Source organism: Loxodonta africana, chromosome 9 (genome assembly GCF_030014295.1).
Source record: "Loxodonta africana isolate mLoxAfr1 chromosome 9, mLoxAfr1.hap2, whole genome shotgun sequence".
Lineage (NCBI taxonomy): Eukaryota > Metazoa > Chordata > Mammalia > Proboscidea > Elephantidae > Loxodonta > Loxodonta africana.
In genome coordinates, this window is record NC_087350.1 from 63,856,118 (window position 1) to 63,880,958 (window position 24,841).

The following is a 24,841-nucleotide window of genomic DNA, read 5'->3' on the forward strand; positions in this document are numbered from 1 at the left end:
CCCACAGAGTTTCCAAGGAGTGCCTGGTGGGTTCAAACCGCCAACCTCTTGGTTAGCAGCCATAACACTGAACCACTATGCCACCAGGGTTTCCTCCCTGGTGTGCTTAGAGAATGTTAAATGGTTAATGGCGTCCCTGAGCTTTGCTTCCTGCTAAGGAGCCTCCAATGATTTCATGATAACTCAGGCAGAGTAAATTGTCACAATTAATGTTCATAATCAGAAACCTAAGTGTTCTTCAATTAGCTACGTAAGTCAGCTTTTGAAAGCTCTTTGGAGGAAGAAAGACTTCTTTCACACGCAACCTGAGTACATGGCAATATACCATGGGGTCAGTTCTTAAACACGGAAACTAGCACTCACCCTGAGCACTGCCTGAAATTTTGCTAGGTCCAAAGGCTCAGAGACCAAGCCCTAGCTACTTCTGAATGTCAAGCCCTGAGCTCAGGGCATGGTGCGCTCAATAAAGCCTTGACGAATGGATGAATCCATCAGGCCTATGATCGGCAGCCACTGGGCAAGAAGCTGCTGCCGTGCGAAGGAAACAAGATGTTTAGGGATTTAAATAGCAGTTCAAGACAGCAATACATGGGATGTTACAAGACAGGGTGAGATTGACAGATGACCAGTGCAGGCAACAAACACTGGAAGCTCCAAGAGGCAAGAGGTAGTTTAGGGCTCAAAGAAGGTGTAACAAGTTTAGCCAGAGACAATGAGAGGAAGAGCATTTAAGGCAGAGGGAATAGCCACTGCAAATGATCAGAGGTAAGACTTCCTGGAGCATACATGGATTCAAGTTACTTTTGAGCACAGGGCGGGAGACATGCTGCAAGATGAAAACACATTATTTTTTGGAAATGCACTTTAATTCTCTCTCCAGGTGTCCTTAAGGAGCCCTGGTGGTGCAGTGGTTAAAGTGCTCGGCCGCAAACTGAAAGGTCAGTGGTTTGAACCCACCAGCAATTCTGCAGGAGAAATATGTGGCAATCTGCTTCTGCTAAAATTACAGCCTTAGAAACCTTATGGGACAGTCCTACTTTGCCCCGTAGGGTTACTATGAGTAGGAATCGACTCATCAGCAACAGGTATTAAGGGGACTTAAACTATTCCCGGAGCCCTGGTGGCCCAGTGGTTAAGAGCTCAGGCTGCTAACCAAAAGGTCAGCAGTTCAAATCCATCATCTGTCCCTTCGAAACCCTATGGGGCAGTTCTACTCTGTCCTGTAGGGTCGCTATGAGTCAGAATTGACTCGATGGCAATGGGTTTGGTTATTAGTAAACTATTTCTGTTATGCCATCTAATGAATTTACTTTTAATTTGATGGCCTAAAATGAACACATATTTTCCATTCATTATTTTCCATTGGCTTGGTACCCACCTCTGGTCACAAGATCTCTAGCATTAGGCAGCTGTACTCGGTAGTGAGGTCGTGTTTGTGAAACAGATTAAATGAGAATGTACTTCCATTGACCAGGACGTTGGCACACGGTAAGCAGACCCCTCCATAAATTTCATTACTACTGGCATAAAAGAGTATATTCTTCAATTATATACATCTTTGTTTAACTTCGTATGTAACATTGTGATTCTCTCCAAGATTGTTTTCTGGCATAAATTCTGAAAACAATATGATTGATAGCTTCAGTTTGGCTTTTACCAAATCATCAAACAGAACTTTTAAATAGCTCAGTTCCATATTCAATGATATTAACCAATTACTGTTAATATTCTATGTGTGATAATGGCATTGTGGTTGTATTATTTTAAAGTCATCTTTTAGAGATGTACACAGTGGATTTGCTTTAAAATAACACACCAAAGCAGGGAAGTAGGTGGGGACACAGATGAAATAGATTAGCCAGATATTGATAATTGATGAAGCTGGACGATGGGTATATGGAGTTTTATTATATGATACTTTCTACTCTTGCATATGCTTAGAAGTATTTAAAAAAATTTTTTTAACATTTAAATAATAGCTCACCTTTGTAACTCACAGAGCCTCAATGCTGAAAGAAGCCTCAGAGATCAATGCATTTTACAGACAAGGAAAGGGACTTAACCTCGGCCTCACCGCAAGTCAAAGCTAAGCCAAACCTACTTCTCTAGGCCTGGTTCTCCTCAGCTCCCTCTGTGAGCATCATGACCGGTTAAAATCATCTGGCCCTTCCCCAGGCTTCTCTGTAGATCATCTTGTCTCTCTAATAAAATTTTACAGCCATCGTTTGAAGGATCCTGACAATTTGTGAAACAGATGCTTCTGTTTTATCTGCTATTGGTTTCAGAATGTGGCCACTACACATTCAGCTGACGATTTATATAAAACTACACTATAAATGCTATGAGAAGTAGCCAAGGCCTGAGAAACAAGTGTACTGACAGAAAGAATATGGCTTTGGGTCACTTATCTCCCCTGGAGATGGTCAAGCATATTGTAACCTGGTTACAAGTACAGGGACTTGGTGCCAGACTGCCTGGATTCTCATCTTTTTTCTACTACATCCTGGCTGTGTTACCTTGGGCAAGCTACTTAACCTCTCTGTGCCTCTGTTTCCTCAGCTGTAAAAGAGAGACAATACTAACACCTACCCCACATGGTGTTGTGAGGATTAAATGAGATAACGCATGGAATGTGCTTAGATTAATGTCCACACATAGTTAATGCTTAGTAAATATGAGCCATTGTTCTATAAACTCAGGCAAATTCCTTCACCTCTGTGTCCTCTTCCCTCCAGAGAGGGACTATTATAATTCCTAACTTTCAGGGCCGTTATGAGGATTAAGTGAGATAATGTATGCAAAGTGCTTGGCACAGAGAAGAGTTCAATAAATGCTTGTTTCCTTCCTTCCCTAATCGTCTTTCATGTGGATGAGGTGAATGTCCGTCCCTCTGAGAAGCACAATTTGATTTGAAAGCGTTCAGCAGGGCAGAAGTTCCCTGCAATCTCTCTGCTTCCTCCTCTGGCTCAGAGGCCTTCTCGTTCAGAAGTGGATCTATGCTACCTCCCCCAGCCCCCAGCTGAGCCGCCTCAGTGGTGTTAACAGCATCAGCAGGGCCATCTGTTCCCAAAGGGAGCCTGTCTGAGCCTGTTCTGTCCCTCTGAACTTTGGGTTGGGACTGTGACCACGAGTTTAACTGTGTTTTGTTTAATAAGGAATCGCAGTTTCCCAAAATAGGCAACAAGTGGAGACACTGCCTCTGTCAGGCTGACTCACTTTCCCCAGCCTCCCTTGCTTTTCCAAAAACTGTGAACTGCCTCACTAGCTGCTTCTCCAGCAGCTCTCTGCCGGCTTGCTCCAGAACACAGTGGAGAGAGCGGCTCCTCCCACAGTTGGGTGTCTGCCTCCAGCACCTGCTCTAATCCTTGCCTCTACGCAGTGCCCTCACGGGGGGATGTCCTTCTGCCTCTCTGACGCTCCTGTCTCTTCCAGGGCTTTCTCTTCCTTTGCCTGTCCCAAAAGAGACATGATTCTGCCCTTGGTCCTTGACACTCCCTATTCTTCCTGGGTGGTCTCACCTGCTCAGAATTCCAGCCACTGCCTTGGTGGTGATGGCTCCCATGTCACTATCCTAGCACAGAGCTCTCCCTTCCCTGAGATCGGGTCAGTAAAGGCAACCTCCTCCTGCATTGATCTCACCCAGCTGTTCTCCAGGCTCCTGCATCTCACTGTATCCAAAGCTGAATTCACCTTCCCATCTAGTATACGTTCTCTTAGCTAGGGACACCACCATCTACCCAGGAGTTATCCTAACTTCTCCCACGGCTCACAGTTCTACTAGCTTAATCTCCTAAATATACCCTCAATCTGTTTACCTTCCTCTATCCAAATCATCTCTCACATAGATCATGGGAAGAATCTCCTAATTCCTCCCCAACCGAACTCCATCTTTTACAGGCCTATCAAAATGATAGCTCTTGAATGCACATCTGGACTTTTCATTCCCCTGCTGAAAACCCTTCACCAGCTCCTCATCGCCAAACACATTCCTAAATACCAAACTGGCTGTGGGAGGATCACCCTGAGAACTTATTTAAGTGCAGATCCCTAGGTCCCACCCAGGAAGACTCTGACTTAATCAGTCTGAGGTAGCATCTGGGCACCTGCATCCCACGTGATTCAGATGCATAGACAGGATCAAGAACCACCGGCTGTTAGAAGAAAACCCAAGCTCCTAACAGAACCTACAGAGTCATCTGATTTGGTTCATGGCAACCTCTTCACCGTATCTCTAGCGAGTCCCCACTTTGTACTTGACCTTCCAGTAACACCAACAAGCTTGCAGATTCTTCCCCACTCCACCCCTGCCCTGCTTGGCCTTGTACACTCTACTAGCTTTTTCTTCTGTCCTTTTGCTTGTGTGCCCAGGAATGTTGAGAATGAAGACTCCAGGGTCCAGCTGCCTGGTTCCTATTTTGGCTCTCCTCTTTACTATGTGACCTTGGACAAGTTACTAAACTTTCTCAGATTGTTTCCTCTTCTGAAAACTTAAAATAAAAACACACTCATATTAGATGTTCTGAGAATTAAATTATAAGGAATTGTGCAAAGAGCTGGAGTTAGAAAGGCAAGAACATGCTCAGTATTTCTCAAGCTGAAAGAACTGAAGAAAAATTCAAGGCTTGAGTTGCAGTCTTGAAGGATTATATGGGCAAAATATTGAACAACAAATAACCATCAAAAAAAGACACTGTACCAAATAGAATTAGTCAACATTCAACCATTTCAGGAGGTAGCATATGATCAAGAACCAATGGTACTGAAGGAAGAAGTCCAAGCTGCACTGAAGGCATTGGCAAAAAACAAGCTCAAGAATTGACAAAATACCAATAAGATGTTTCAACAAATGGATGCAATACAGGAAGCGCTCACTTGTCTATGCTAAGAAATTTGGAAGACAGCTAGCTACCTGGCAACCAACAGGAAGAAATCCATACATGTGCCCATTCCAAAGAAAGGTGATCCAATGGCATGTGGAAATTATCGAACAGTATCATTAATATCACATGCAAGTAAAATTATGCTGAAGATAATTCAAAAATAATTGCAACAGTACATCAACAGGGAACTGCCAAAAGTTCAAGCTGGATTCAGAAGAGGACATGGAACGAGGGCTATCATTGCTGATGTCAGATGGGTCTCGGCTGAAAGCAAAGAATATCAGAAAGATGTTTACCTGTGTTTTATTGACTGTGCAAAGGCATTGGACTGTGCAGATCACAACAAATTATGGATTACACTGCAAAGAATGGGAGTTCCAGAACACTTCTTTGTGCTCGTGAGGAACCTGGACATAGGCAAGAGGTAGTTGTTTTAACAGAACAAGGGGATGCTACATGGTTTAAAATTAGGAAAGGTATGTGTCAGGACAGTATTCTTTCACCATACTTAATCTGTATGCTGATCAAATAATCCGAGAAGCTGGAGTACATAAAGAAGAACACCGCATCAGGACTGGAGGAAGACTAACAACCTGCAGTATGCAGATGATATAACCTTGCTTGATGAAAGCAAAGAGGATTTGAAGCACTTACTGATGAAGATCAAAGACTACAGCCTCAGTATGGATTACACTTCAACATAAAGAAAACAAAAATCGGAACTGGACCAAAACAAAAATCGGAACTGGACCAATAACCAACATCATGATAAATGGAGAAAATATTGAAGTTGTCAAGGATTTCATTTTACTTGGCTTCAAAATCAATGCCCATGGAAGCAGCAGTCCAGAAATCAAATGATATACTGCATTGGGTAAATCTGCTCCAAAAGACCTCTTTAAAGTGTTAAAAAGCAAAGATGTCACTTTGAGGACTAAGGTGTGCCTGATTCAAGCCACGGTATTTTCAATTGCCTCATATGCATGAAAAAGCTGGACAAAGAATAAGGAAGACGAAAGAAGAACTGATGCATTTGAATTATGGTATTGGTGAAGAATATACCATGGACCACCAGAAGAACAGACAAATCTGTCTTGGAAGAAGTACAACCAGAATACTCATTAGAAGCAAGGATGGTAAGACTTTGTCTCACTACTTTACATGTTATCAGAGGGACCAGTCCCTGGAAAACATCATGCTTAGCAGAGGGTCAGCAAAAAAGAGGAAGACCTTCAACGAGATGGACTGACACAGTGGCTACAACAATGCGCTCAACTGTAGCAACAATTTTGCGTATGGTACAGGAGTGGGCAGTGTTTTGTTCTGTTGTACACAGGATCGCTAGGAATCAGAATCGACTGGACTGCACCTAACAACAAGAATTAAATGAGATAATGTACTGTTAACCTCTGGCTCAAGACAAGCACCCAGTAAATGACTGCTCTTATTGTTAACAGCATGCTCCTCACCCACACCCCCAATTCTCTATAGTGAGCCCCTTGAGAGCAAGATAGTATGATTTGACCCCCTCTGTCCCCAACACCTAGAACAATGCTGCCACTTTGGTACCCCGGAAATAGCAGCTGAATGAATGAATGGATGTGGTCTATAGTACCTAAGCATCATTTTATGATTAAAAGTAGATGTTTTATTAAAAGACAAATCATTCATTTTGGAGGTTGAATAAGACCCAACTTTAAAAAGCATACTACCAATCCAAAACCAAACCCATTGCCATCGAGTCAATTTCAACTCGTAACAACCCTACCGTACAGAGTAGAGCTGCCCCATAGGGTTCCCAAGGAGTAGCTGGTAGATTCGAACTGCCGACCTTTTGGTTACCAGCCGAGCTCTTGAGCACTGGGCCACCAGTGCCCAGCTAATTAAATTTTGGGAATTAAAAAACATTCAACCCAAAATTATTTTCTGGGTCTCAGCTGGTGAGTTGAGTTGTCACTCATCTGGACCCTTTTTCAATCACCACTTGGTCCTGTGATTACCAGACAAATGTTACTGGCCACAGAGTCTCCCAGACTTCCTGGGCTGCACTGGCAGAACAAACCCCTGCTGCTCACAACAGACCACAGCATGAGAAATGGCCCTGCAAGGCTTTGTCTCTTTGTGTCCCAGGCAGTCTGTCAATTGCTCTCATCCCTTTCCTCAGGAACCAGTTCTCACCTCACCTTCTCAGTGCACCTCCCCTACTCGGACTAACCACAATTACCAATGAGGGCATCTGTTGTACTGTGTCCTGGGAAGCCTGGAAGATGAGCCTGTTTGGATTCTACTTCACAAAACTCCTGCACACCCTAAACTGGCCTTGCTCATGGCACCCTGAGCCCACCTGCTTCCTATGCATATTCCTGCTTCCTTGTCTTTGCCCATGCTGTGCCCCTGCCTGGAACACCTTTTCCAGGCTTCTCTCCTTGTCTTATTCTTAATCTCTGCCCCAACTTTAAAATCCCACATTTTCCATGAAGCCTTCCTTGATCACCTCAGCCCATAATGAACTCTCTCTTTTCCATGTATATTGTCCTTCTTACTCATTTCATTTCTTTATTCATTCAACCAACAGTTACTAAACACCTATGTGCTAGGCACTGGGTACAGTGGTGATCAAGAGAGAAATAGGCCTATGTTCATGGAGCTTATAGTCCTGGGGAACTTAGCGTGTGCATGTTGTTACTGTAATTTATCTCCAAGCAGTGCCCGGTGTCTCTAACTGAACAGTAGACATGCTGAGAGGAGAATCCACCCTTCAGTATCTCCCCATTACCAAACAGAAGCCGCTGGCATCCCAGTGCCCACCATGGTGCCTGGTTTATACCAAGTACTCAACAAATGCTCACTGATAACACAATCTTTGGCATCCCCTGGAGTGGTGGGGACTTGGAGGTGGCAGTTTAGTGTCCCTGCTATCACTCATCCATCCAACAAGCACTAATGGGGCCCCTGCTGTATGTTAATCATCTGGCTGCCTCCCACTAGCTCAGAGCAAGATCCCCACTCCAGCTCAGCAACTCTCCTTACCTGGAGTCACCTGCCCTGTTCCACACAGTAACCAGAAGACGCTTCTGATCATCTTCCTCTTGGACAGGACTGTGAAGTAAATCAGACAATCAGGGGGTTAGTAGGGCTGAGCTCCAGGCCAGACTCACGGAGCTGGTCATAATTCCAAAAAAAATGGAAATAATCTAAATATTCAACCACAGGGAGCTGGTCAAATAAACAAACTATAGTATAAATAGTGTCTTCCTGAAAGTGAAGAGGACTTGAAGTACTTACTGATGAAGATCAAAGACTACAGCCTTCAGTGTGGATTACGCCTCTACGTAAAGAAATCAAAAATCCTCACAACTGGACTGATAAGCAACATCATGATAAATGGAGAAAATACTGAAGTTGTCAAGGATTTCCACAATCGGTGCCCATGGAAGCAGCAGCTAAGAAATCAAACGATGCACTGCATTGGGCAAATAGGCTGCAAAAGACCTCTTTAAAGTGTTAAAAAAGATGTCACTTTGAGGATTAAGGTGCACCTGACCCAAGCCATTGTATTTTCAACTGCCTCATATGCATCTGAAAGTTGGAAAAAGAATAAGGAAGACCAAAGAAGAATTGATGCATTTGAATTATGGTGCTGGCAAAGAATACTGAATATACCATGGACTGCCAGAAGAACAAACAAGTCTATCTTGGAAGAAGTACAGCCAGAATGCTCCTTAGAAGCAAGGACGAGGCTTCATCTCACGAACTTTGAACATGTTATCTGCATAAACATTACCTACATATCTCCAGTCCCTGGAGAAGGACAGCATGCTCGGTAGAGGGTCAGCAGAAATGAGAAAGACCCTCAATGAGATGGATTGACATAATGGCTGCAACAATGGGCCCAACCATAGCAACAATTGTGAGGGTGGTGCAGGACCGGGCATGTTTTATTCTGTCATACACAGGGCCTCTACAAGTTGGAACTGAGCCAAAAACACCTAACAACAACAACAACAACATAAATAATGTGGGAGATGAGTGTTTACATAGGTAAAAGAGTTTATACTACTTTGTTAAGGACAATAAAGTAGGCTACAACACAGTATCATAGAACAATTCCATCTCTATAAATACACACATATACATACAGACATACACGCTCACACAAATTAACAGTCTGAAAAGAAATACAAGGCGTATCCATGAGTAGTAGGAACACGGGTGTTTTCTATTGTGTTATTCTTGCTTATCTATATTTTCTATTTTTCTACAATAAACCTGTGTAGTTAGGGGGAAAAAAACAAAATATTATTAATTTTCACAAATAGGGAAAAGAAAAAATGTCCATTACCTTCCCACTAGCCCCAGAGTTCAGAGAAAGGAGAAAATAATAACAACAGCAACAATCATAGCTACGGCTCTGCCAGGCATTGTGTTATACTGTCTCATTTACACCTCACAGCGCTCTGAGGCCGGTACTATTATTAGCCCCATTTTACAAATAAGGAAGCTGAGGCCCAGAGAGGTCAGTGAGTTTCAAAAAAGGGGGGGCGGGTGGTACAAAACATCCCTCAGCTTGGAAAATTCCTTCTACTGCTAAGGGAGAAAGCTTGGCCCAAAGCACAGTGGGAAACTGCCTACTCTTTTCAGGGGCTGCCAGCCTCAGGCTGGGCACTTGGGTTGTGAGAACCAGCCAAATGATACCTTATCACTGTGAACCTCACTGCTGGGCCCAGTGCCACTGGCGCAAGGACACAAGTGAATGAGAAAACAAAGACATCCTTTAGAAGTCACTGTGTTTCTGCTTAGATCTAGCTCTAGATTTGGCAAACGGAGCTGTTTCCAGATAAACACTCCTTCCCTCTCCTCTCCAGGGCCTGGCTGCACCAGACTCTTACAAGACGAAGCGCTCGTGGAAAGCTGGGTCTCTGCAGTCTGGAATAGTCTCCGTCTTCTGCCGGCGTGTTCGGTTATCTTCAGGGGTCAAAGAGATCTTGAATTGGAGAAAAGTTAAGCATTAGCTGATCTCATAGCCATGTAATCACCTAAGCCAATCAGCCGATTCTGTTCACCTCCAAGTTAAAGGATTCCCATGTGCCCCTCAGACCAGCCTTTGCAGAGGACAGAGTGGAGTCCTCAGTTGGCTGCTGGAAAAGAGCTAGGAGCCCAGGGCCAGAGGCACTGGAATCAGAAGCCAGGACAGGGCCTCACGGTGGGTGGCACTAGGCCCACCATGTGCCCCAGGCCCAGCCAGAGATGGGGTACACCTTTATCATCTCTGTACTTCCTCTAAGCAGAGAAAAAGAGAGGTTTCCCAAAAAGCAAAGGGCCTCCCCTTTTCTAAGTTCCCGGTCAGCTTCTGAGTGCTCCCTTCACAGGAGGCTCCAGGTCGGCTTTCAGTCAAGGCCCCAGATCCATACTCTCACCCTGGGCCAATTCTTCCCCTGCCTCAGGCTTTTGGCCCTGCCGCTGGCCAAGTCCTTGCCCTCAGGGACCTCTGACCCAGCCTGGGGGCTTCGGGAATAATGCAGAGTGGTGCATTGGGGCCTGTATCTGGCACCCAGATGCCACACTCTGGAAGGCTCCTGGCCTTTGGTTCTTGCTGAAAGTAGGCCCCCGCCCCGATGGGGCATCTGGCTTCACTGCAAGGGGCCAACCCAGACAGGTCTCCCAGCCTTTAGATACTCTCCCTTCACTCTGCCACCAGAACCTGGCCACTCTGCCTCCTCATGTACAGAGCTTCGGGGACAGAAAAGAGAAAATGTCGCTTTTCACAGGGGACACGGGGATGTCTGTGGATTTCAGTCATGTACACACTTAATGTGCCCGCCTACGTGGATGACCAAGGTAGCTCTTAAGATTCCAGCTCTTAAAAGAAGAGTCAACGGTGATGGAAAAATCACACTGATTAAGGGGTAGGGTTGCACAGCCGATTATTGTAATTGCTGTCAATAAGTTGTACACCTGTAAAAAGTTGAAGTGGCAGAAGTTGTGTGATAGATATATTTTCAACAACGACAGAAAGAAGAGTAGCTGCTAAGGCTGCTTATGTACAACCAAACACCTCATGGGATTTGGTCCCTTGGTTTGAAGGTTTAGGGTCATGGTTTCATGAGACATCCCAGTTAATCGGCCTAATAACCTGTTTAGTGCTTCTGTTCTACCTCCTAGTTTGTTGCATAGAGCATGGGGTCTTAAAAGCTTGCAAGTGTCCATCCAAGGCACAACAGTTGGTCTCTATTCACTTGGAGCAATAAAGGAAGAAGGAGAGTCAGGAATAGGAGAAAGATAAGGAATGTGTGGCTAACTGCCTCCACGAACAGCTGCTTCCTTTGCCATGAGACCAGAAGAACTGGATGGTGCCCAGTTATGATTACTGAACATTTTGATCGAAGATTCCATAGAGGAATCCTGATCAAAAGGGGAAAAATTCAGAACAGAATTTTAAATTCTTATGGACTGTAGATTTTCTGGAGCCATAAAGGGTGAATGAACCCCTGAAACTATTGCCCTGAGACAATCTTTAAACCATTAAACCAAAAATATCCCCTGAGGTCATCTTAAAACCGAGCAATACTTTAGCTTAAATAGTAAAAAAAAAAAGTCTGCCTGGAGCATTATGCTCTTTTAAGAGCTATCTATATGGGATCAAATTGACAACAGCAACTCTAGGTAGGAATCTTAGAGGGCAGTGAGTTTATGTTAATGAGGGAGGAACAACTCAGAAAAGGAGAGTGAGAATGGTTACACAACTCGAATGTCAGCAGTGCTACTAAATGGTACATGTAGAAACCATTGAATTGGTGTGTATTTTGCTGTGTATATACTCAACAACGACAATAAAAGAAATAAAATTTAGGGGGAGAAAACGAATTATTTTAAAAAAAAGATTACAGCTCTGGCAGGAAGCCCCAGGTACCAAGCTAAGGACAGAGCCTCATCACAATGTCTAATAAATGCCCAGTGACCGAACAAATGGGAGACTAACTGCCACCTCAAATGGCCCCAGGTCCACAGATGTGCTGGTACCTTGGGACCCAGCTCAGTGAGATGGCCCCTCATCATCCCCGACTCCACTCATATACACCCTCACCTCCAGCCCCATCATGTACCTTCACATAGGCATCACAGACTCCAGGTTCTCTGCTCATCAGGCCTTTGCCTTCTATGACTAAACAGAAAATTAAGATGTTGGGGTGGGTGGGTGGGAAGGATTATTACCTGGTACTTAATCTGAATAACAACTATTAGATGTTAACTCCTCTCTGATTTAGCCCAGTCCCACCATCTCCCACACTCTGACAGCTCCCTCACCAAACCATTACACAGCCCGTACAATTCCCTGAATCTGACAGCTGCAGGGAACTTAAAATTCATTGAGTCCAACCCCTTATCTAAAGGGGAAAATGAGGTTCTAGGAGGTAGGAGGGGAATCCCTGGCAGTGTAGTGGTTAAGAGCTACGGCTGCTAATCAAAAGGTCAGCGGTTTGAATCCAGCAGGTGCTCCTTGGAAACTCTATGGGGCAGTTCTACTCTGTCCTACAGGGTTGCTATGAGTCGGAATCGACTCAACAGTAACAGGTTTGGGGTTTTTTGTTTTTTGTTTTTTTTAAGGGGAGGGTGGCCTAAAGACAGCAAGAAACTTGCTTAAAATCTGAGAGCAATGGGATGAGAACTGTGTTTAGAAGGTGCTCCTTCCACCATGCAGAACTGCCTTCTGGGAATAGAGGGGCCAAGCTGGAAAGCAGACCCTGTAGAATGAGCTGGGCTGTGGCTAATGGACAGTACAACAAAGAAGGTAAAAGCCTGGGTTCGAGAGGTACACAGACCCAACTACGAATCCCAGCTCTATAACTAACTCTGTGAACTAGGGCAAGTCGCTTTAGCTCTCTGAGACTGGGCTTGCCCATTTTTTAGTGGGCAAGTTTTTTTAAGTAATAGTAATAACAACCACTTCACATGGAAACCCTGGTGGCGTGGTGGTTAAGAGCTCCGGCTGCTAACCGAAAGCTCAGCAGTTCAAATACACCAGGCACTCCTTGGAAACCCTGTGGGGAAGTTGTACTCTGTCCTATAGATCTGCTATGACTTGTAATTGACTCAACAGCAATGGTTTTGGTTTTGGGCTTCCACATGGTAGTTCTGAGGATTAAATGATATGTGTCTAAAGTGCTTAGTAGAGTGCCTGGCAAATAAATTAACTATTCAACAAATGTTTGCTAAAGAAAAATAAATAAACAAAGGCAAAGGATTGTTGGGAGGTGGAGGGCAGGGGAAGTCTGATCATGAGAGCAAGCATGGTCCATTTGCTTACCATCTAAAGAAATCAGATGGTAGACCTGACAGAAGATGAGCCTCTCTGCTATTTTCTTTTCTGTTTGGTTTTGCCTGGGCCCTAGTGTTTGGCTCAATGGGAGCTCTCAGTAGTCTGAGCCATGGGGCCTGGGAAGCCAAAGGAGAGAGTGGGAATGGACTGGAAGGGATGAAGGGCCTGAGACTGGGATGAAGCCAAAGCAAACTGTGCAGGACAAATGGAGTGGTGGAGGCCAAGATGCATTTTGCAAAAACTGTTTTGTTTGCACAGCTGGAGTCAGGCCCTGGCAGGCAAAGAACGTCCCTCTGCTGGTCCTTGGGAACGTCACCTTGGGACCCCCAAGGCCAAGTCCAGAGAAACCCAGGCGCCTGCTAGTATTCCAGTTACTGTTCCTGTGCCCATTCCTCCCCTCCAGGGTGTGGTTCTTGAGGGCAGGGTCCAGGCCTGATGAACTCCTGGGTCTCCCTGGCCCCGAGTGGGGGTTCCTTCCCCCTTGACTGAACCCCAAGGACACAGAGCAGAGGCAAACATGGATTCTGCCCTCACTTTTCTCCCAGGCTGGTGGGATGAAAGAGCCCTGAGCAGACAAGGGAAGCACAGTGTGGTCAAGGCTATGATGAGGACACAGGAGGATACAACACACTCAGCCCAGGCTGGTGGGTCAGGAAGGCAATCCCTGGGGTGGGGGGATGAGGTAATATGAGCCTTCCCAAGTTGAGTCTTAATGATGATTAAGGTAGGCATATTCCTTATAAAATCAGAGGGGGGGTGGGTATTTTTTTTTAAAGGAATTCAAGAAAGAAAGAACATTCCAGATACAATGAAAAGTATTTGCAAAGGCATGAGCAAAAATGATGCATTCAAGGTGGGCAAGTGGCTGCACAGAACAAGGGATGGGGGACACATTCAGCAGCAAGAGATAGGCAGGGCCTCTGGGCTAAACAGAAGAGTCTAGGCAGTGGGGGCCACGACAGAAGCTTAGTAAATATGTGCTGGACGGGAGGATGAACAGGTGAATGGACGGACAGGTAAAGCCCAAAATCCTCTGGGTGGCACATAGGACCTTCATTGCCCAGCCCCAACTGACCCCTCCACACCCTCCTGTGCTGTGCCCCATCCATGCTAGACCATCCCTCAGATGTACCAGGGTCTCTCTGATCTCCAGGTCTTTGCACTGGCTGCTCCTCTGCACGGGAATGCTCCCTCCTCTGTTCCCTTCTGCCTGACTAACAGAGTTCCTCCTCCAGGATGGAGTGTCAACATCACCCTGTCTGCCAAGCCTCCCCTGGTATCCCACCAGCACCACCTAGGCAGGGGCAGATGCCTCTCCTTGGTGTCCCCAGACCCGAGCACAAAGTTGATGCCCAACCACTATTATCAGAATTATGGTTTTCTATCTTATTTAACAAACATTTATATCAGGTCTACTACATACTGGGCACTGTTCTAAGCACTTTGCTAACATTAGCTCATTTAATCCTTGTAACAACCCATTCCAAAAACCCAAGAAAACCAAACCCATTGCCATTGAGTCAATTCAGACTCATAGTGACAACCCATAAGGTAGGTACTATTATTACCACCATTTTACATATGAGAAAACTGAGCTTGCTTAAGGCCACTCAGCAAGTAAAGTTTCAGAGCCAGGATTCAGATTCTAGCGGTCTGATTCCAAAGACTGTGATCTTAACCATGACACTACGCTGCCCATCAATGAACAAATGAATGAATGAGCAAGGAAAAGAGAAAACTCAGATAAGGAGGGAAGAGGGAGGATAGGAATGGTCTCCTGCTGCTCTGCTCACTCTTCTGGGGCTGAGGATGATGCTGTCGTGTCCAGAGACAGTTCCAGCCTGGTGAGGAGAAATGCCCACGGTGTGGGTTCCATATACCTCAGGGGCAGAACAAGGGCAAGTCCTCTAGAAAAAGCCCCAAGTGAACACTCACTTATTTTTAAATGGACACACTGTAGGATACTATATGGAGCCCTGGTGGCACAGTGGTTAAAAGCTCAGATGCTAACCAAAAGGTCAGCAGTTTGCATCCACCAGCTGCTCCTTGGAAACCCTATGGGGCAGTTCTACCCTGTCCTTTAAGGTCACTATAAGTCAGAATTGACTCCACAGCAGCAGGTTTGGTTTTGGGTTGGTAAGATACTATACAAAGATGAGAATGAAGCCTTGGTCTGTAACACCCCACCCATCCCTGCCTCCAGGTGGGAGGCTGAGTGGCACACTCCTTCCCTGAGGAGCCTGGCACACATCCGTACTCACTGTGGAGCAGCAGAACACGGTCCTGGGCATCGATCGACAGCTTCAGCTGACCTAAGGAAACAACAATGGGAACAACTTCACCTCATCTCCTTGTTGGGTAAAAACGGAGTGGTAGTGATAGGAATATTCTTTTGTTCATGGGAAGCAATTCAAAGATGCATACAGTCCGTGGGTTGAGATATCTCAGAAGTCACTTAGTTCTGCCTCCTCACCGGTCACCTCTACAACACCTCCAGCAGTGTTCTCCAGCCTCAGCTTATATCCATCTGATGACAGGGAGCTCACTACTTTACAAGGTAGCCCAAGTCAATGTTAGAGAACTATCACTGATGGGCAGCTGGAAGAGTAGTTGCATCCACATCACAGTAAGTCTAGACTGGCAAGTTAAGGATCCTGGGTCTTGGCTAGAACGCTATTTGGGGGTTGGGGAGGCGAGGTGGGTCAGCAAAAACCCTCCAGCTGTGATAGACACAGCTAGCTGTGTTCTCAAGAGGTAGTACCAGCACAAAGACACTGAGTGAATCACAGTTTGGGGAAATGCAAAAAAGAAGAGACCAGTTATGGGAGGGGGATCCTTCAAAGTCAATGCTACCAAGCTGTCATGGATAGAATTGTGTTCCCGAATACATGTGTCAACTTAGTTAGGCTGTGATTCCCAGTATTGTGTGGTTGTCCTCCATTTTGTAATTGTAATTTTACATTAAAGAGGATTAGGGTGGGATTTATAACACCCTTACTAAGGTCACATCCCAGATCCAATGTAAAGGGAGTTTCCCTGGGGTGTGGCCTGCACCACCTTTTATCTCTCAAGAGATAAAAGGAAAGGGAAGCAAGCAGAGAGATGGACTTCACACCACCAAGAAAGCAGTGCCAGGAGCAGAGTGCATCCTTTGGACCCAGGGTTCCTGCATGGAGAAGCTCCTAGTGCAGGGGAAGATTGATGACAAGGACCTTCCTCCAGAGCTGACAGAGAGACAAAGCCTTCCCCTGGAGCTGACGCCCTGAATATGGACTGCTAGCCTACTAGACTGTTAAAGCCATCCACTTGTAGTATTTCTGTTATGGCAGCACTAGATAACTAAGACATACCCCCAACCCTTCCACAGAATCCTGAGTCCCTAAAGAAAAACTAAGGAGGCTTTCTGTCACCCGGGCATAGAGCCTTGCTACTTGAAGTGTGGTCTAAGAACCAGGAACATCAGCAGCATCTGGAAGGAAATTAAAAACTCAGACTCTCAGGCCCCGCCCCAGGCCCACTGAATCAGAATCTCCGATGTAGCAAGATCCCTAGTAATTTTAATGTACATTAAGTTTGAGGAGCCCTGGACTAGAGCATACTGAAAAGCCTCTGAACATGTTTACAAGCTTGGAGAGGGCTTCCTGAGCAAGACACAAAATGCAGAAGCCACAAGGGAAAAGATAGATAAATCTGACTCCATAATATTTTTTAAAATTCTGTTAAAATTAAAGATATCATAAACACTCCAGATACCCTTTTAACTCAGTATAAAGTCACTCCTGAGGTTCACCCGTCAGCCAAAGATTAGGCAAGTATCATGGATTGAATCGTGTCCCCCAAAAATATCTGTCAACTTAGCTGGGCCATGAATCCCAGTACTGTGTGATTGTCCACCATTTTGTCATCTGATGGGATTTTCCTATATGTTGTAAATCCTATCTCTAGGATGCTGATGAGATGGATTAGTGGTAGTTATGTTGATGACATCTATAAGATTAGATATTATGTTAAATCAATCTCTTCTGAAATATAAAAGAGAGAAGTGAGCATAAAGACACAGGTACCTCATACTAGCCAGAAAGTAGCACTGGAAGCAGAGCATGTCCTTTGGACTCAGGGTCCCTGTGCTGACAAACTCCTAGTCTAGGGGAAGATTGATGAAAAGGACCTTCCTCCAGATCCGATAGAGAAAGAAAGCCTTCCCCTGAAAATGGCACCTTGAATCTGGATTCCTAGCCTACTAGACTGTGAGAGAATAAATTTTTCTTTGTTAAAGCCATCCACTTATGGTATTTGTTACAGCACCACTAGATGACCAAGACAGCAGGTCTATAGGGCCAACAATGACACACATGAGGGACCTGCTTCACAATTCAATCATGTATATGAGACTAACAGGTTCACCAGCCCAAAAGCAAAGACAAGAAGGCAGGAAGGGAGAGGAAAACTGGACGAATGGAAACAGGGAACCTGGGTGGAGAACGGGAGAGCGTTGACACACCACGGGGTTGGCAAACAATGTCACAAAATAATTTGTATATTAACTGTTTAATGAGAAACTAATTTGCTCTGTAAATTTTCACCTAAATCGCAATTTAAAAAAATGAATTCATATGTCTAGGAAAAGATATATACGAGAAAAAAAAAAGATATCATAAACAAAGTTATGAGACAACACAATAGAAAAGCAAGCAAAAAACACAAACTGGCAATTCGGAGAAGACAAAACGGCCAAGAAACATATGGAAAGAGGCTCAACCTCAAAGAGCTCAGGTACATGCAAATTAAATAGCATTGAAATGCCATTTTCCACCAATCCAACTGGCAGATAATTGAAAAGACGGATAATGTCAAATGTTGGTAAAAGTATAGGAAAACAGGAACTCTCATAGCCTGTTGGAGGTAATGTAAAATGGAGGGTAATTTCTGGCAATATTCATTAGAATTTGAATGTGCATACTCTTCAGCCTGGCCAATTCTACTTCCAGATAACTCTCAGGCAAAACTCACACATGTGCACAGAGGCTGGTGCTGCAGCATTGTTTAGAACAGGGAAAAGCTGGAAAAACCTGGTATGTCTATCAGTATGAAGATGGTTAATTCAAAGACTCATACAGTCTCTGGGCTGGGAGGTGTCTCAGAAGCCACCTAATTCAGTCTCCTCGTCATATCAGGAGTCCCTTCTGCAACACCTCCAGCAGTGGTTCTCTAGCCTTGGCTCATATCCCTCTGGTGTCGGGGAGCTCACTACTTTTCAAGGTAGCCCAAGTCAATGTTGGAGAACTCTCACTGATGGGCAGTCAGAAGAGCAGTTGCATCCACATCACAGTTAAATAAACCATACTTATAGCTATAGGGTCACTATCAGTCCAAACTGACTCGACGGCAAAAGGTTTTTTTGGTTTTTTCCATAACTGTGTGTTTTTGTATAGTACTATAATGTATAGCGTTTCATTCTGTCAGAACCAACTCAACGTCACCAAATAACAACAACAACATGGCTGTACTAAGGAGCCCTGGTGGTGGAGTGGTTAAAGCTCCCAGCTGATAACCAAAAGGTCAATGGTTCAAACCCACCAGCTGCTATGCAAGAGAAAGATGTACAGTCCGCTTCCATAAAGATTACAGCCTTGGAAACCCTATGAGGGTTTCTGTCCTACAGAGTCGCTATGAGCAGGAATAGACTCAATGGCAACAGGTTTGGTTTTGGGTTTGATAACTATTCCCACTCTGCCAGCAAGCCTTCTGCCCAAAGGCACTCAGCTCTCTTGCTCCATGGGTCAGCATACCCACTGCACCACCTCCTGCAGGTCTCCTAGTTCTGCTGCTGTCGGTTCTCTGCCACCACTTCTCACCATCTTCGGCCATCTCTGGTGTCACAGCTCTGTCTCCTGGGTCTAGGAGGTTCTCAACACAGGGATCCCAGATCCAAAGGACACATTCCACTCCTGGCTCTTCTTTCTTGGTGGTGGCGAAGTCCCGTCTCTGCTTGCCTTTCTCTCTTTTTATCTCTTGTAAGATAAAAGGTATGACTCAAATAAAGGTTTGACTTGAGTAAGGGTAAGGGTGTGAATTCAGTAACAGTATGACTTGAGTTACACCCTCTTGTAAGGTGGTGATTCAAGATACACCCCACCCTAATCCTGCCTCATTAACATACAGAGGTTAGGATTTACAATGCATCATAAAATGGAGAATAATTACATCAGATCACAAAATGGAGGACAACCATACAATCCTGGAAATCGTGGCCTAGCCAAGTTGACACAAATTTAAGGAGATACAACTCAATCCACAACATATGGAAATACTGTTGAGACAAGTTTTTAAGTGGAACAAACAAGTTGCAGAATAATACATATGGTATATATTTCTCTGTACATGTATTTATTTCTAAATGTGTATACATTTCTATATATACATACACACATTCAAAATAGGAGTCCTTAAAGGACCCCAAATTAAAACTAATGATCACCTCTAGAAACTGGGAATTGGAGGTAGGGTGGTCAAAAGGAATTTCAGTTTCCTGTATTTTTTCACAAAAAACACAGCCACGTAAATAACGTGCCCACACATGTAACACACATACCACACCTAGGAAAATAATACGTGACAGGGCTGCATGGTTGGCAAAAACATATAACACGTGCATTATTCATGTAAAAATACAGTACTGCTATTGTTGTTGCTTTAACAATACGAATATATCCATGTACTATAGCACTTCTTTCATTAAAAATAAAGGAAAAAGAAAACAAAGAAAGGAGGAGAGGAGAGAGAAAGAGAGGAAGGGAGACAGAGAGGAAGAGCATAGGAAGGAGGGAGGGAGAACATAAAGATAATGAAAGACCAGAGCCACAAAGCAGGTGAAGAATGAGAGATTGGGGGAGGTTTTCCCCTGGCTTTTCCAGTATTTATTAAAAAAAAAAAAGGACGAAACTTTATTTCATCCTCACAGACACCCCTCTTCCTCACTGACATGTCAAAAAATTTTATCTCAGTCTTTAAGAATCTTCTGGAACCTCAAAACCTGTTGCCATCAAGTCAATTCCAACTCATAGTGACCCTACAGGACAGAGTAGAACTGCCTCATAGGGTTTCCAAGAAGCAGCTAATGGATTCGAACTGCCGACCTTTTGGTTAACAGCTGCTGAAGTCATTTCATCTAGTGGACACGCACAGGGGAGGCGAGCCAGGTAAGGGCCTCCAAGCCTGCAGCAACCCAGCACATCAACCAGAAAACCCTTGCATCTGCTCCATCTATAACAACATTGTCTAGCAGTCATTTACTTCTGCTCTATCACCTCCAGTGATGGGGAGGTCACTTCCTACAATGGGAACCCATTCCTTTTTGAGATATGTCTGATTGTTCAATGTTCCCTCTCATACTGAGCCAAAAGTGGCCTTCTGGTAACTTTCATTGACCAGACCTGGTTCTGCAGTCTATGGGTTTTATCTCTAGACTTAAAGTCCTTCCACCATTCTTCATGTCACAGTGAGGCATCCCTCATTGCTCCAACTGTTCATCTGTGGACATGCCCCCATAAAACTGGATGGTGGCTGGGACTTTGCTTTGTTGCTGCCTGGAGGAGAGGCAGGCAGGGCTTAGAGAACAGAAAGAGGAAATATAAACCTCTCATAATTCTTCATGAGCCCACCAACCACTATGAACTGACCTCTATTTGATCCTTGCCCTTTGGGGTATTTAAGCGATTCAGCCTCCAGCAAACCAGGTCTGGTTCTTCACCCCGTCAGAAATCCCTGTTGCTCTCTTGCCCATGACACAGGTCTCAGAAGCCCAGAAGGTGCACGTTAGAGGGCTGTGGTGTTTAGGACATTGGTGTGCTGCGCAGAAAAGAACGTAGGTATGGGGACAGGGTTCTGGTCTCCAGTCATGGCTCTGGGGCTACCCTGGTCTCTCTGGGCCCAGGGCAAGTCGCCTTCTACATCTGGGCATGACTGTTCCAGCTGTCAAATGAGGTTGGGCATGATGACTTCAGGGGCCTTGACTCTTGGACATTTGATGGAGTAGGCTGATGGGGGGAGGCAGAGGGGGAAAAGCACAGGACCCGAGGGAAGGGGCGCATCGTTTTACCCATATCTGTGAATCTGAGGTAAGAGCTACAGTGAGCTATGCTGCTAACCAAAAGGTCGGCAGTTCGTATCTACCAGCTGGTCCTTGGAAACCCTATGGGGTAGTTCTACTCTGTCCTATAGGGTCGCTATGAGTCGGAATCGACTGGATGGCAACAAGTTTGTTTGTTTTTTGGTTTTGTGAGTCTGAGGGTGGGGCTGGGGTAGGGTGTGCCTTGCACTGGGAGGCCTAAGCCTGGGACATGGTCTGCTAGGTTTGGTTTCTCTGCCGTAGTAGGGCTTAGGGCACCCTGGCCCTCCCTGAGGAGACCCTGCTTGCCAATCAACCCTTGGCTTTAGGGGCAGAGAGAGCCATCAGGTACAAGACAAGGTGCCACAGCTTTTCTTGAGAAGCCAAGAAGAAGCCAAAGAGAGGGCAGGCTCAAAGAAATGACTCCAAGTCTAGAGAAATAAACCACCAACTGAAGGGAAAGTCAGGTTGAATCCCTGGAGCCTTCAGCTGGTCTTGGTATCAGCTAATCCAGCCCGTGGCCAAAAAACCAAACCCACTGCTGTTGAGTCAATTCCAACTCATGGTGATCCCATGTGTTATGGTATACAACTGAGCTCCATAGAGTTTTCTTGGCTGTAATCTTTATGAAAGTAGATCGCCAGGTCTTTCTTTCATGGCACTGCTGGATGGGTTCAAACTGCCAACATTTTGGTTAGTACTTGAGAGCAAACTGCTTGCACCTCCCCAGCCCCTCATGAGCCCCCAAATCTCTGGCCCTTCTGATATCCTCACTTCCTCAACAGACTCAGGATACGGCCTATGAGAATGTCCAGGAAAGTTTAGGCTAAAGACCCTGAAGTCATCCTCATCAAGGTTACACAAGGACCCTGGAAAGGACATGTCCCCAGTTACCATGGGACTACAGTTAGACACCAACTCCATCTACAAAGGGTGGTGGTGACAGGTACCTAGAGAGGCTGCTGGAGTGCAGCAGGGAGCCAGCACCCAGAGCCAAAGGGAGAACAGACGGACATATGACAGGAAAAATATTGGATGAGAGTGAGCTTCAAAGAAAGTGTGGAGAAGGCAACGAACCCAAATTCTGCCAGGTACATAATCTGGGGGGTTCAGACACACTGTGGAAAAATGTTATGGAAGCTAAGTAAAGAAATGCAATCTGGCAGATGTTAGTCAGAGAGGACCACAGGAAGATGAAATTTGAATCTCTGGACATAGTCAGGAAGAGACATACCCAGAAAGTGAAGCAAGAAGATGGAGCTGCACACCATTGCTGAGCTCAGAAGTCAGCACAAAAGTGTCCCAAAGGGAGTCTCTGCCACCCTAGGTGTGCAGGGAATGCCTCTACGAGGGCATTAGCTGGGTAGCATGATGCAGCAGTCATCCTAAAACACACTCCACCCCCAAAAAAACAATTTTCCATTTAAGAACTGTCATGTGTTAAAAGCCACAGGAAGAGTGATGTTACCAGGACAAATGTACAAAGGAGGCTGGGTCTATAAGGGTCTACATGGAGCCTAGCCAGTCATCGGCAATTCCAGATTCCCCCTCGTTTGTGAGGACAAATCTGTACCACAGGCCATGTGCACAAGAGGGAGGGAGCCTAGCCAGCTGCCAGAAACACCTTGTCTTGTACCTTTCAACCACCTCATCCACACCGCTGCCCTCATTAAGACACAAGAGGGTTATGTATGTTTATCAATTTCATTTTCTGCCTTCTACAGGAGAAATGGTAGGTTGCAGCAGTGTTGGGGACCTGGAAGAACCCAGCTCTTGGAACACAATCCTGGAGAATTTCAAGTGTCTGTTGTGCTGAACGGAAACCCTGGTGGCATAGTGGTTAAGTGCTACGGCTGCTAACCAAGAGGTCAGCAGTCCGAATCCACCAGGCACTCCTTGGAAACTCTATTGGGCAGTTCTAATTTTTTTTATTCTGTCCTATAGGGTTGGTATGAGTCGGAATCGACTCGACGGCAGTGGGTTTGGTTTTTTTTTTTTTTTTTTTTTGGTTGTGTTGAAGAGGAGAATCTGCTGGTGATATCCTGAATTCCATTCAGAGAAGGGGTCCTGGTTTTTGATGGTACCTGCTAACAGAAGGAGACTTGCAGAGTAAAAGTGGGCTGGGGGCTACTGGGGTGGGATGCAAATTGTGATGGGTCAATTCAACCCCCTTCGCTTGCTTGACTCTCTGCTTCCTGTGAAATCTGATATTAATGTGGTCTCCCAAGCTGTCTTTCTTTCCAGGAAGAGATTGCACTGGCCAGCATAAATCTTCTGAAAGTCCACTCAGTGATTTTATCTTCAGCATCGACTAAAAAATTAGCATTCAGATTACTTGATGAATTAGATTCTTGTGGATCATTCACAAGGGAGTCTAGATCCTTCCTGGGCAAGCCAGTATAATAAAATTTCCAAATCTACCACAGTCAGCATGGAACCTTGGCTGAACCATAACAACACAAAGTCTAGCTGTCCTGTGGAGCTCACACGCAAACGCAGGACAGTCCTCATTCACGTTCTCACCACAGATTTCAAGGCCACACTGAGCCACTAGGCTGGGCACAAGCACTGGGCAAAGAATGTCAGCGTTTATTACATGTTGACTATGTACTCAGCACTTTACTGAATGTTTTTTATTTCTTTTACTTCTCTAAACAATTCCATGAAATAGTAACTATTTTTAATCTACATTTTACAGGCCAGGAAACTGAAGATTAAGAGTTAAATAGCTCATCCAGGTCACACAGCCAGTAAGCGGCAGAGATGGGGTTTGAATCTCCGCATTCCAGCCCCAGAGCCTCCATTCTCATGTCACTACACGCCTATCGTCGGTTTACCATTTGTCCACAAATTCTTTGCTACTCCTCCCTTCAAAAGGTGGAGCCTAATTCCCCTCCCCTTGAGTATGGGCTGGACTTGGTGACTTGCTTCTAACAAACACAATATGGTGGAAGTGATAATGGATGACTTCTAGAACATAAAAGGAATTATAGGGTAACTATTGAGTCGGAATCTAATCGACAGCAATGGGTTTGGGTTTGGCTTTTCTTTTTAACAGCTTTATTGAGATATAATTTACATATCATACAATTCAATCATTTAAAACATACAATTCAATGTTTTTTACTATATTCACAGGGTTGCCCAACTATCATCACTAATTTTAGAACATTTTCACCCCCTCAGAAGAAACCCCAGTCACTCCCCATTTCCTTCCACTTTCTCTTGCTCCCCATAACCACAGCAACCACTAATCTACTTTCTGTCTCTGTAGATTTGCCTATTCTGGACACTTCATATACATGGAATCATATAATACATGGTCTTCTGTGACTGGCTTCTTAGAATAATGTTTTCAAGGCTCATTCATGTTGTAGCATGTATCAGTACTTCATTTCTCTTTACTGCCAAATAATATCCCATTATATGGATACATTGAATTTTATTTATCCATTCATCGCTTTATGGGCATTTGGATTGTTTTCCACCTTTTCGCTAGTACGAATAATGCTGCTTTTGAACATTCTTGTACAAGTG

At 44.9% G+C, this 24,841-nt stretch overlaps 1 protein-coding gene across 1 annotated transcript in view; it reads right to left on the reverse strand.

Moving 5' to 3' along the window:
* Positions 1 to 24,841, reverse strand: part of LOC100658384 (regulator of G protein signaling 3) — a 183,736-nt gene that overhangs the window by 103,893 nt on the left and 55,002 nt on the right. Inside the window, exons 9-12 of the mRNA XM_023545027.2 lie at positions 15,459 to 15,509; positions 11,984 to 12,042; positions 9,770 to 9,864; positions 7,911 to 7,979 (exon numbers count right to left, since the gene is read on the reverse strand). Coding sequence (XP_023400795.2) covers positions 7,911 to 7,979; positions 9,770 to 9,864; positions 11,984 to 12,042; positions 15,459 to 15,509 — 274 coding nt within the window. The remainder of the gene's footprint in view (positions 1 to 7,910; positions 7,980 to 9,769; positions 9,865 to 11,983; positions 12,043 to 15,458; positions 15,510 to 24,841) is intronic.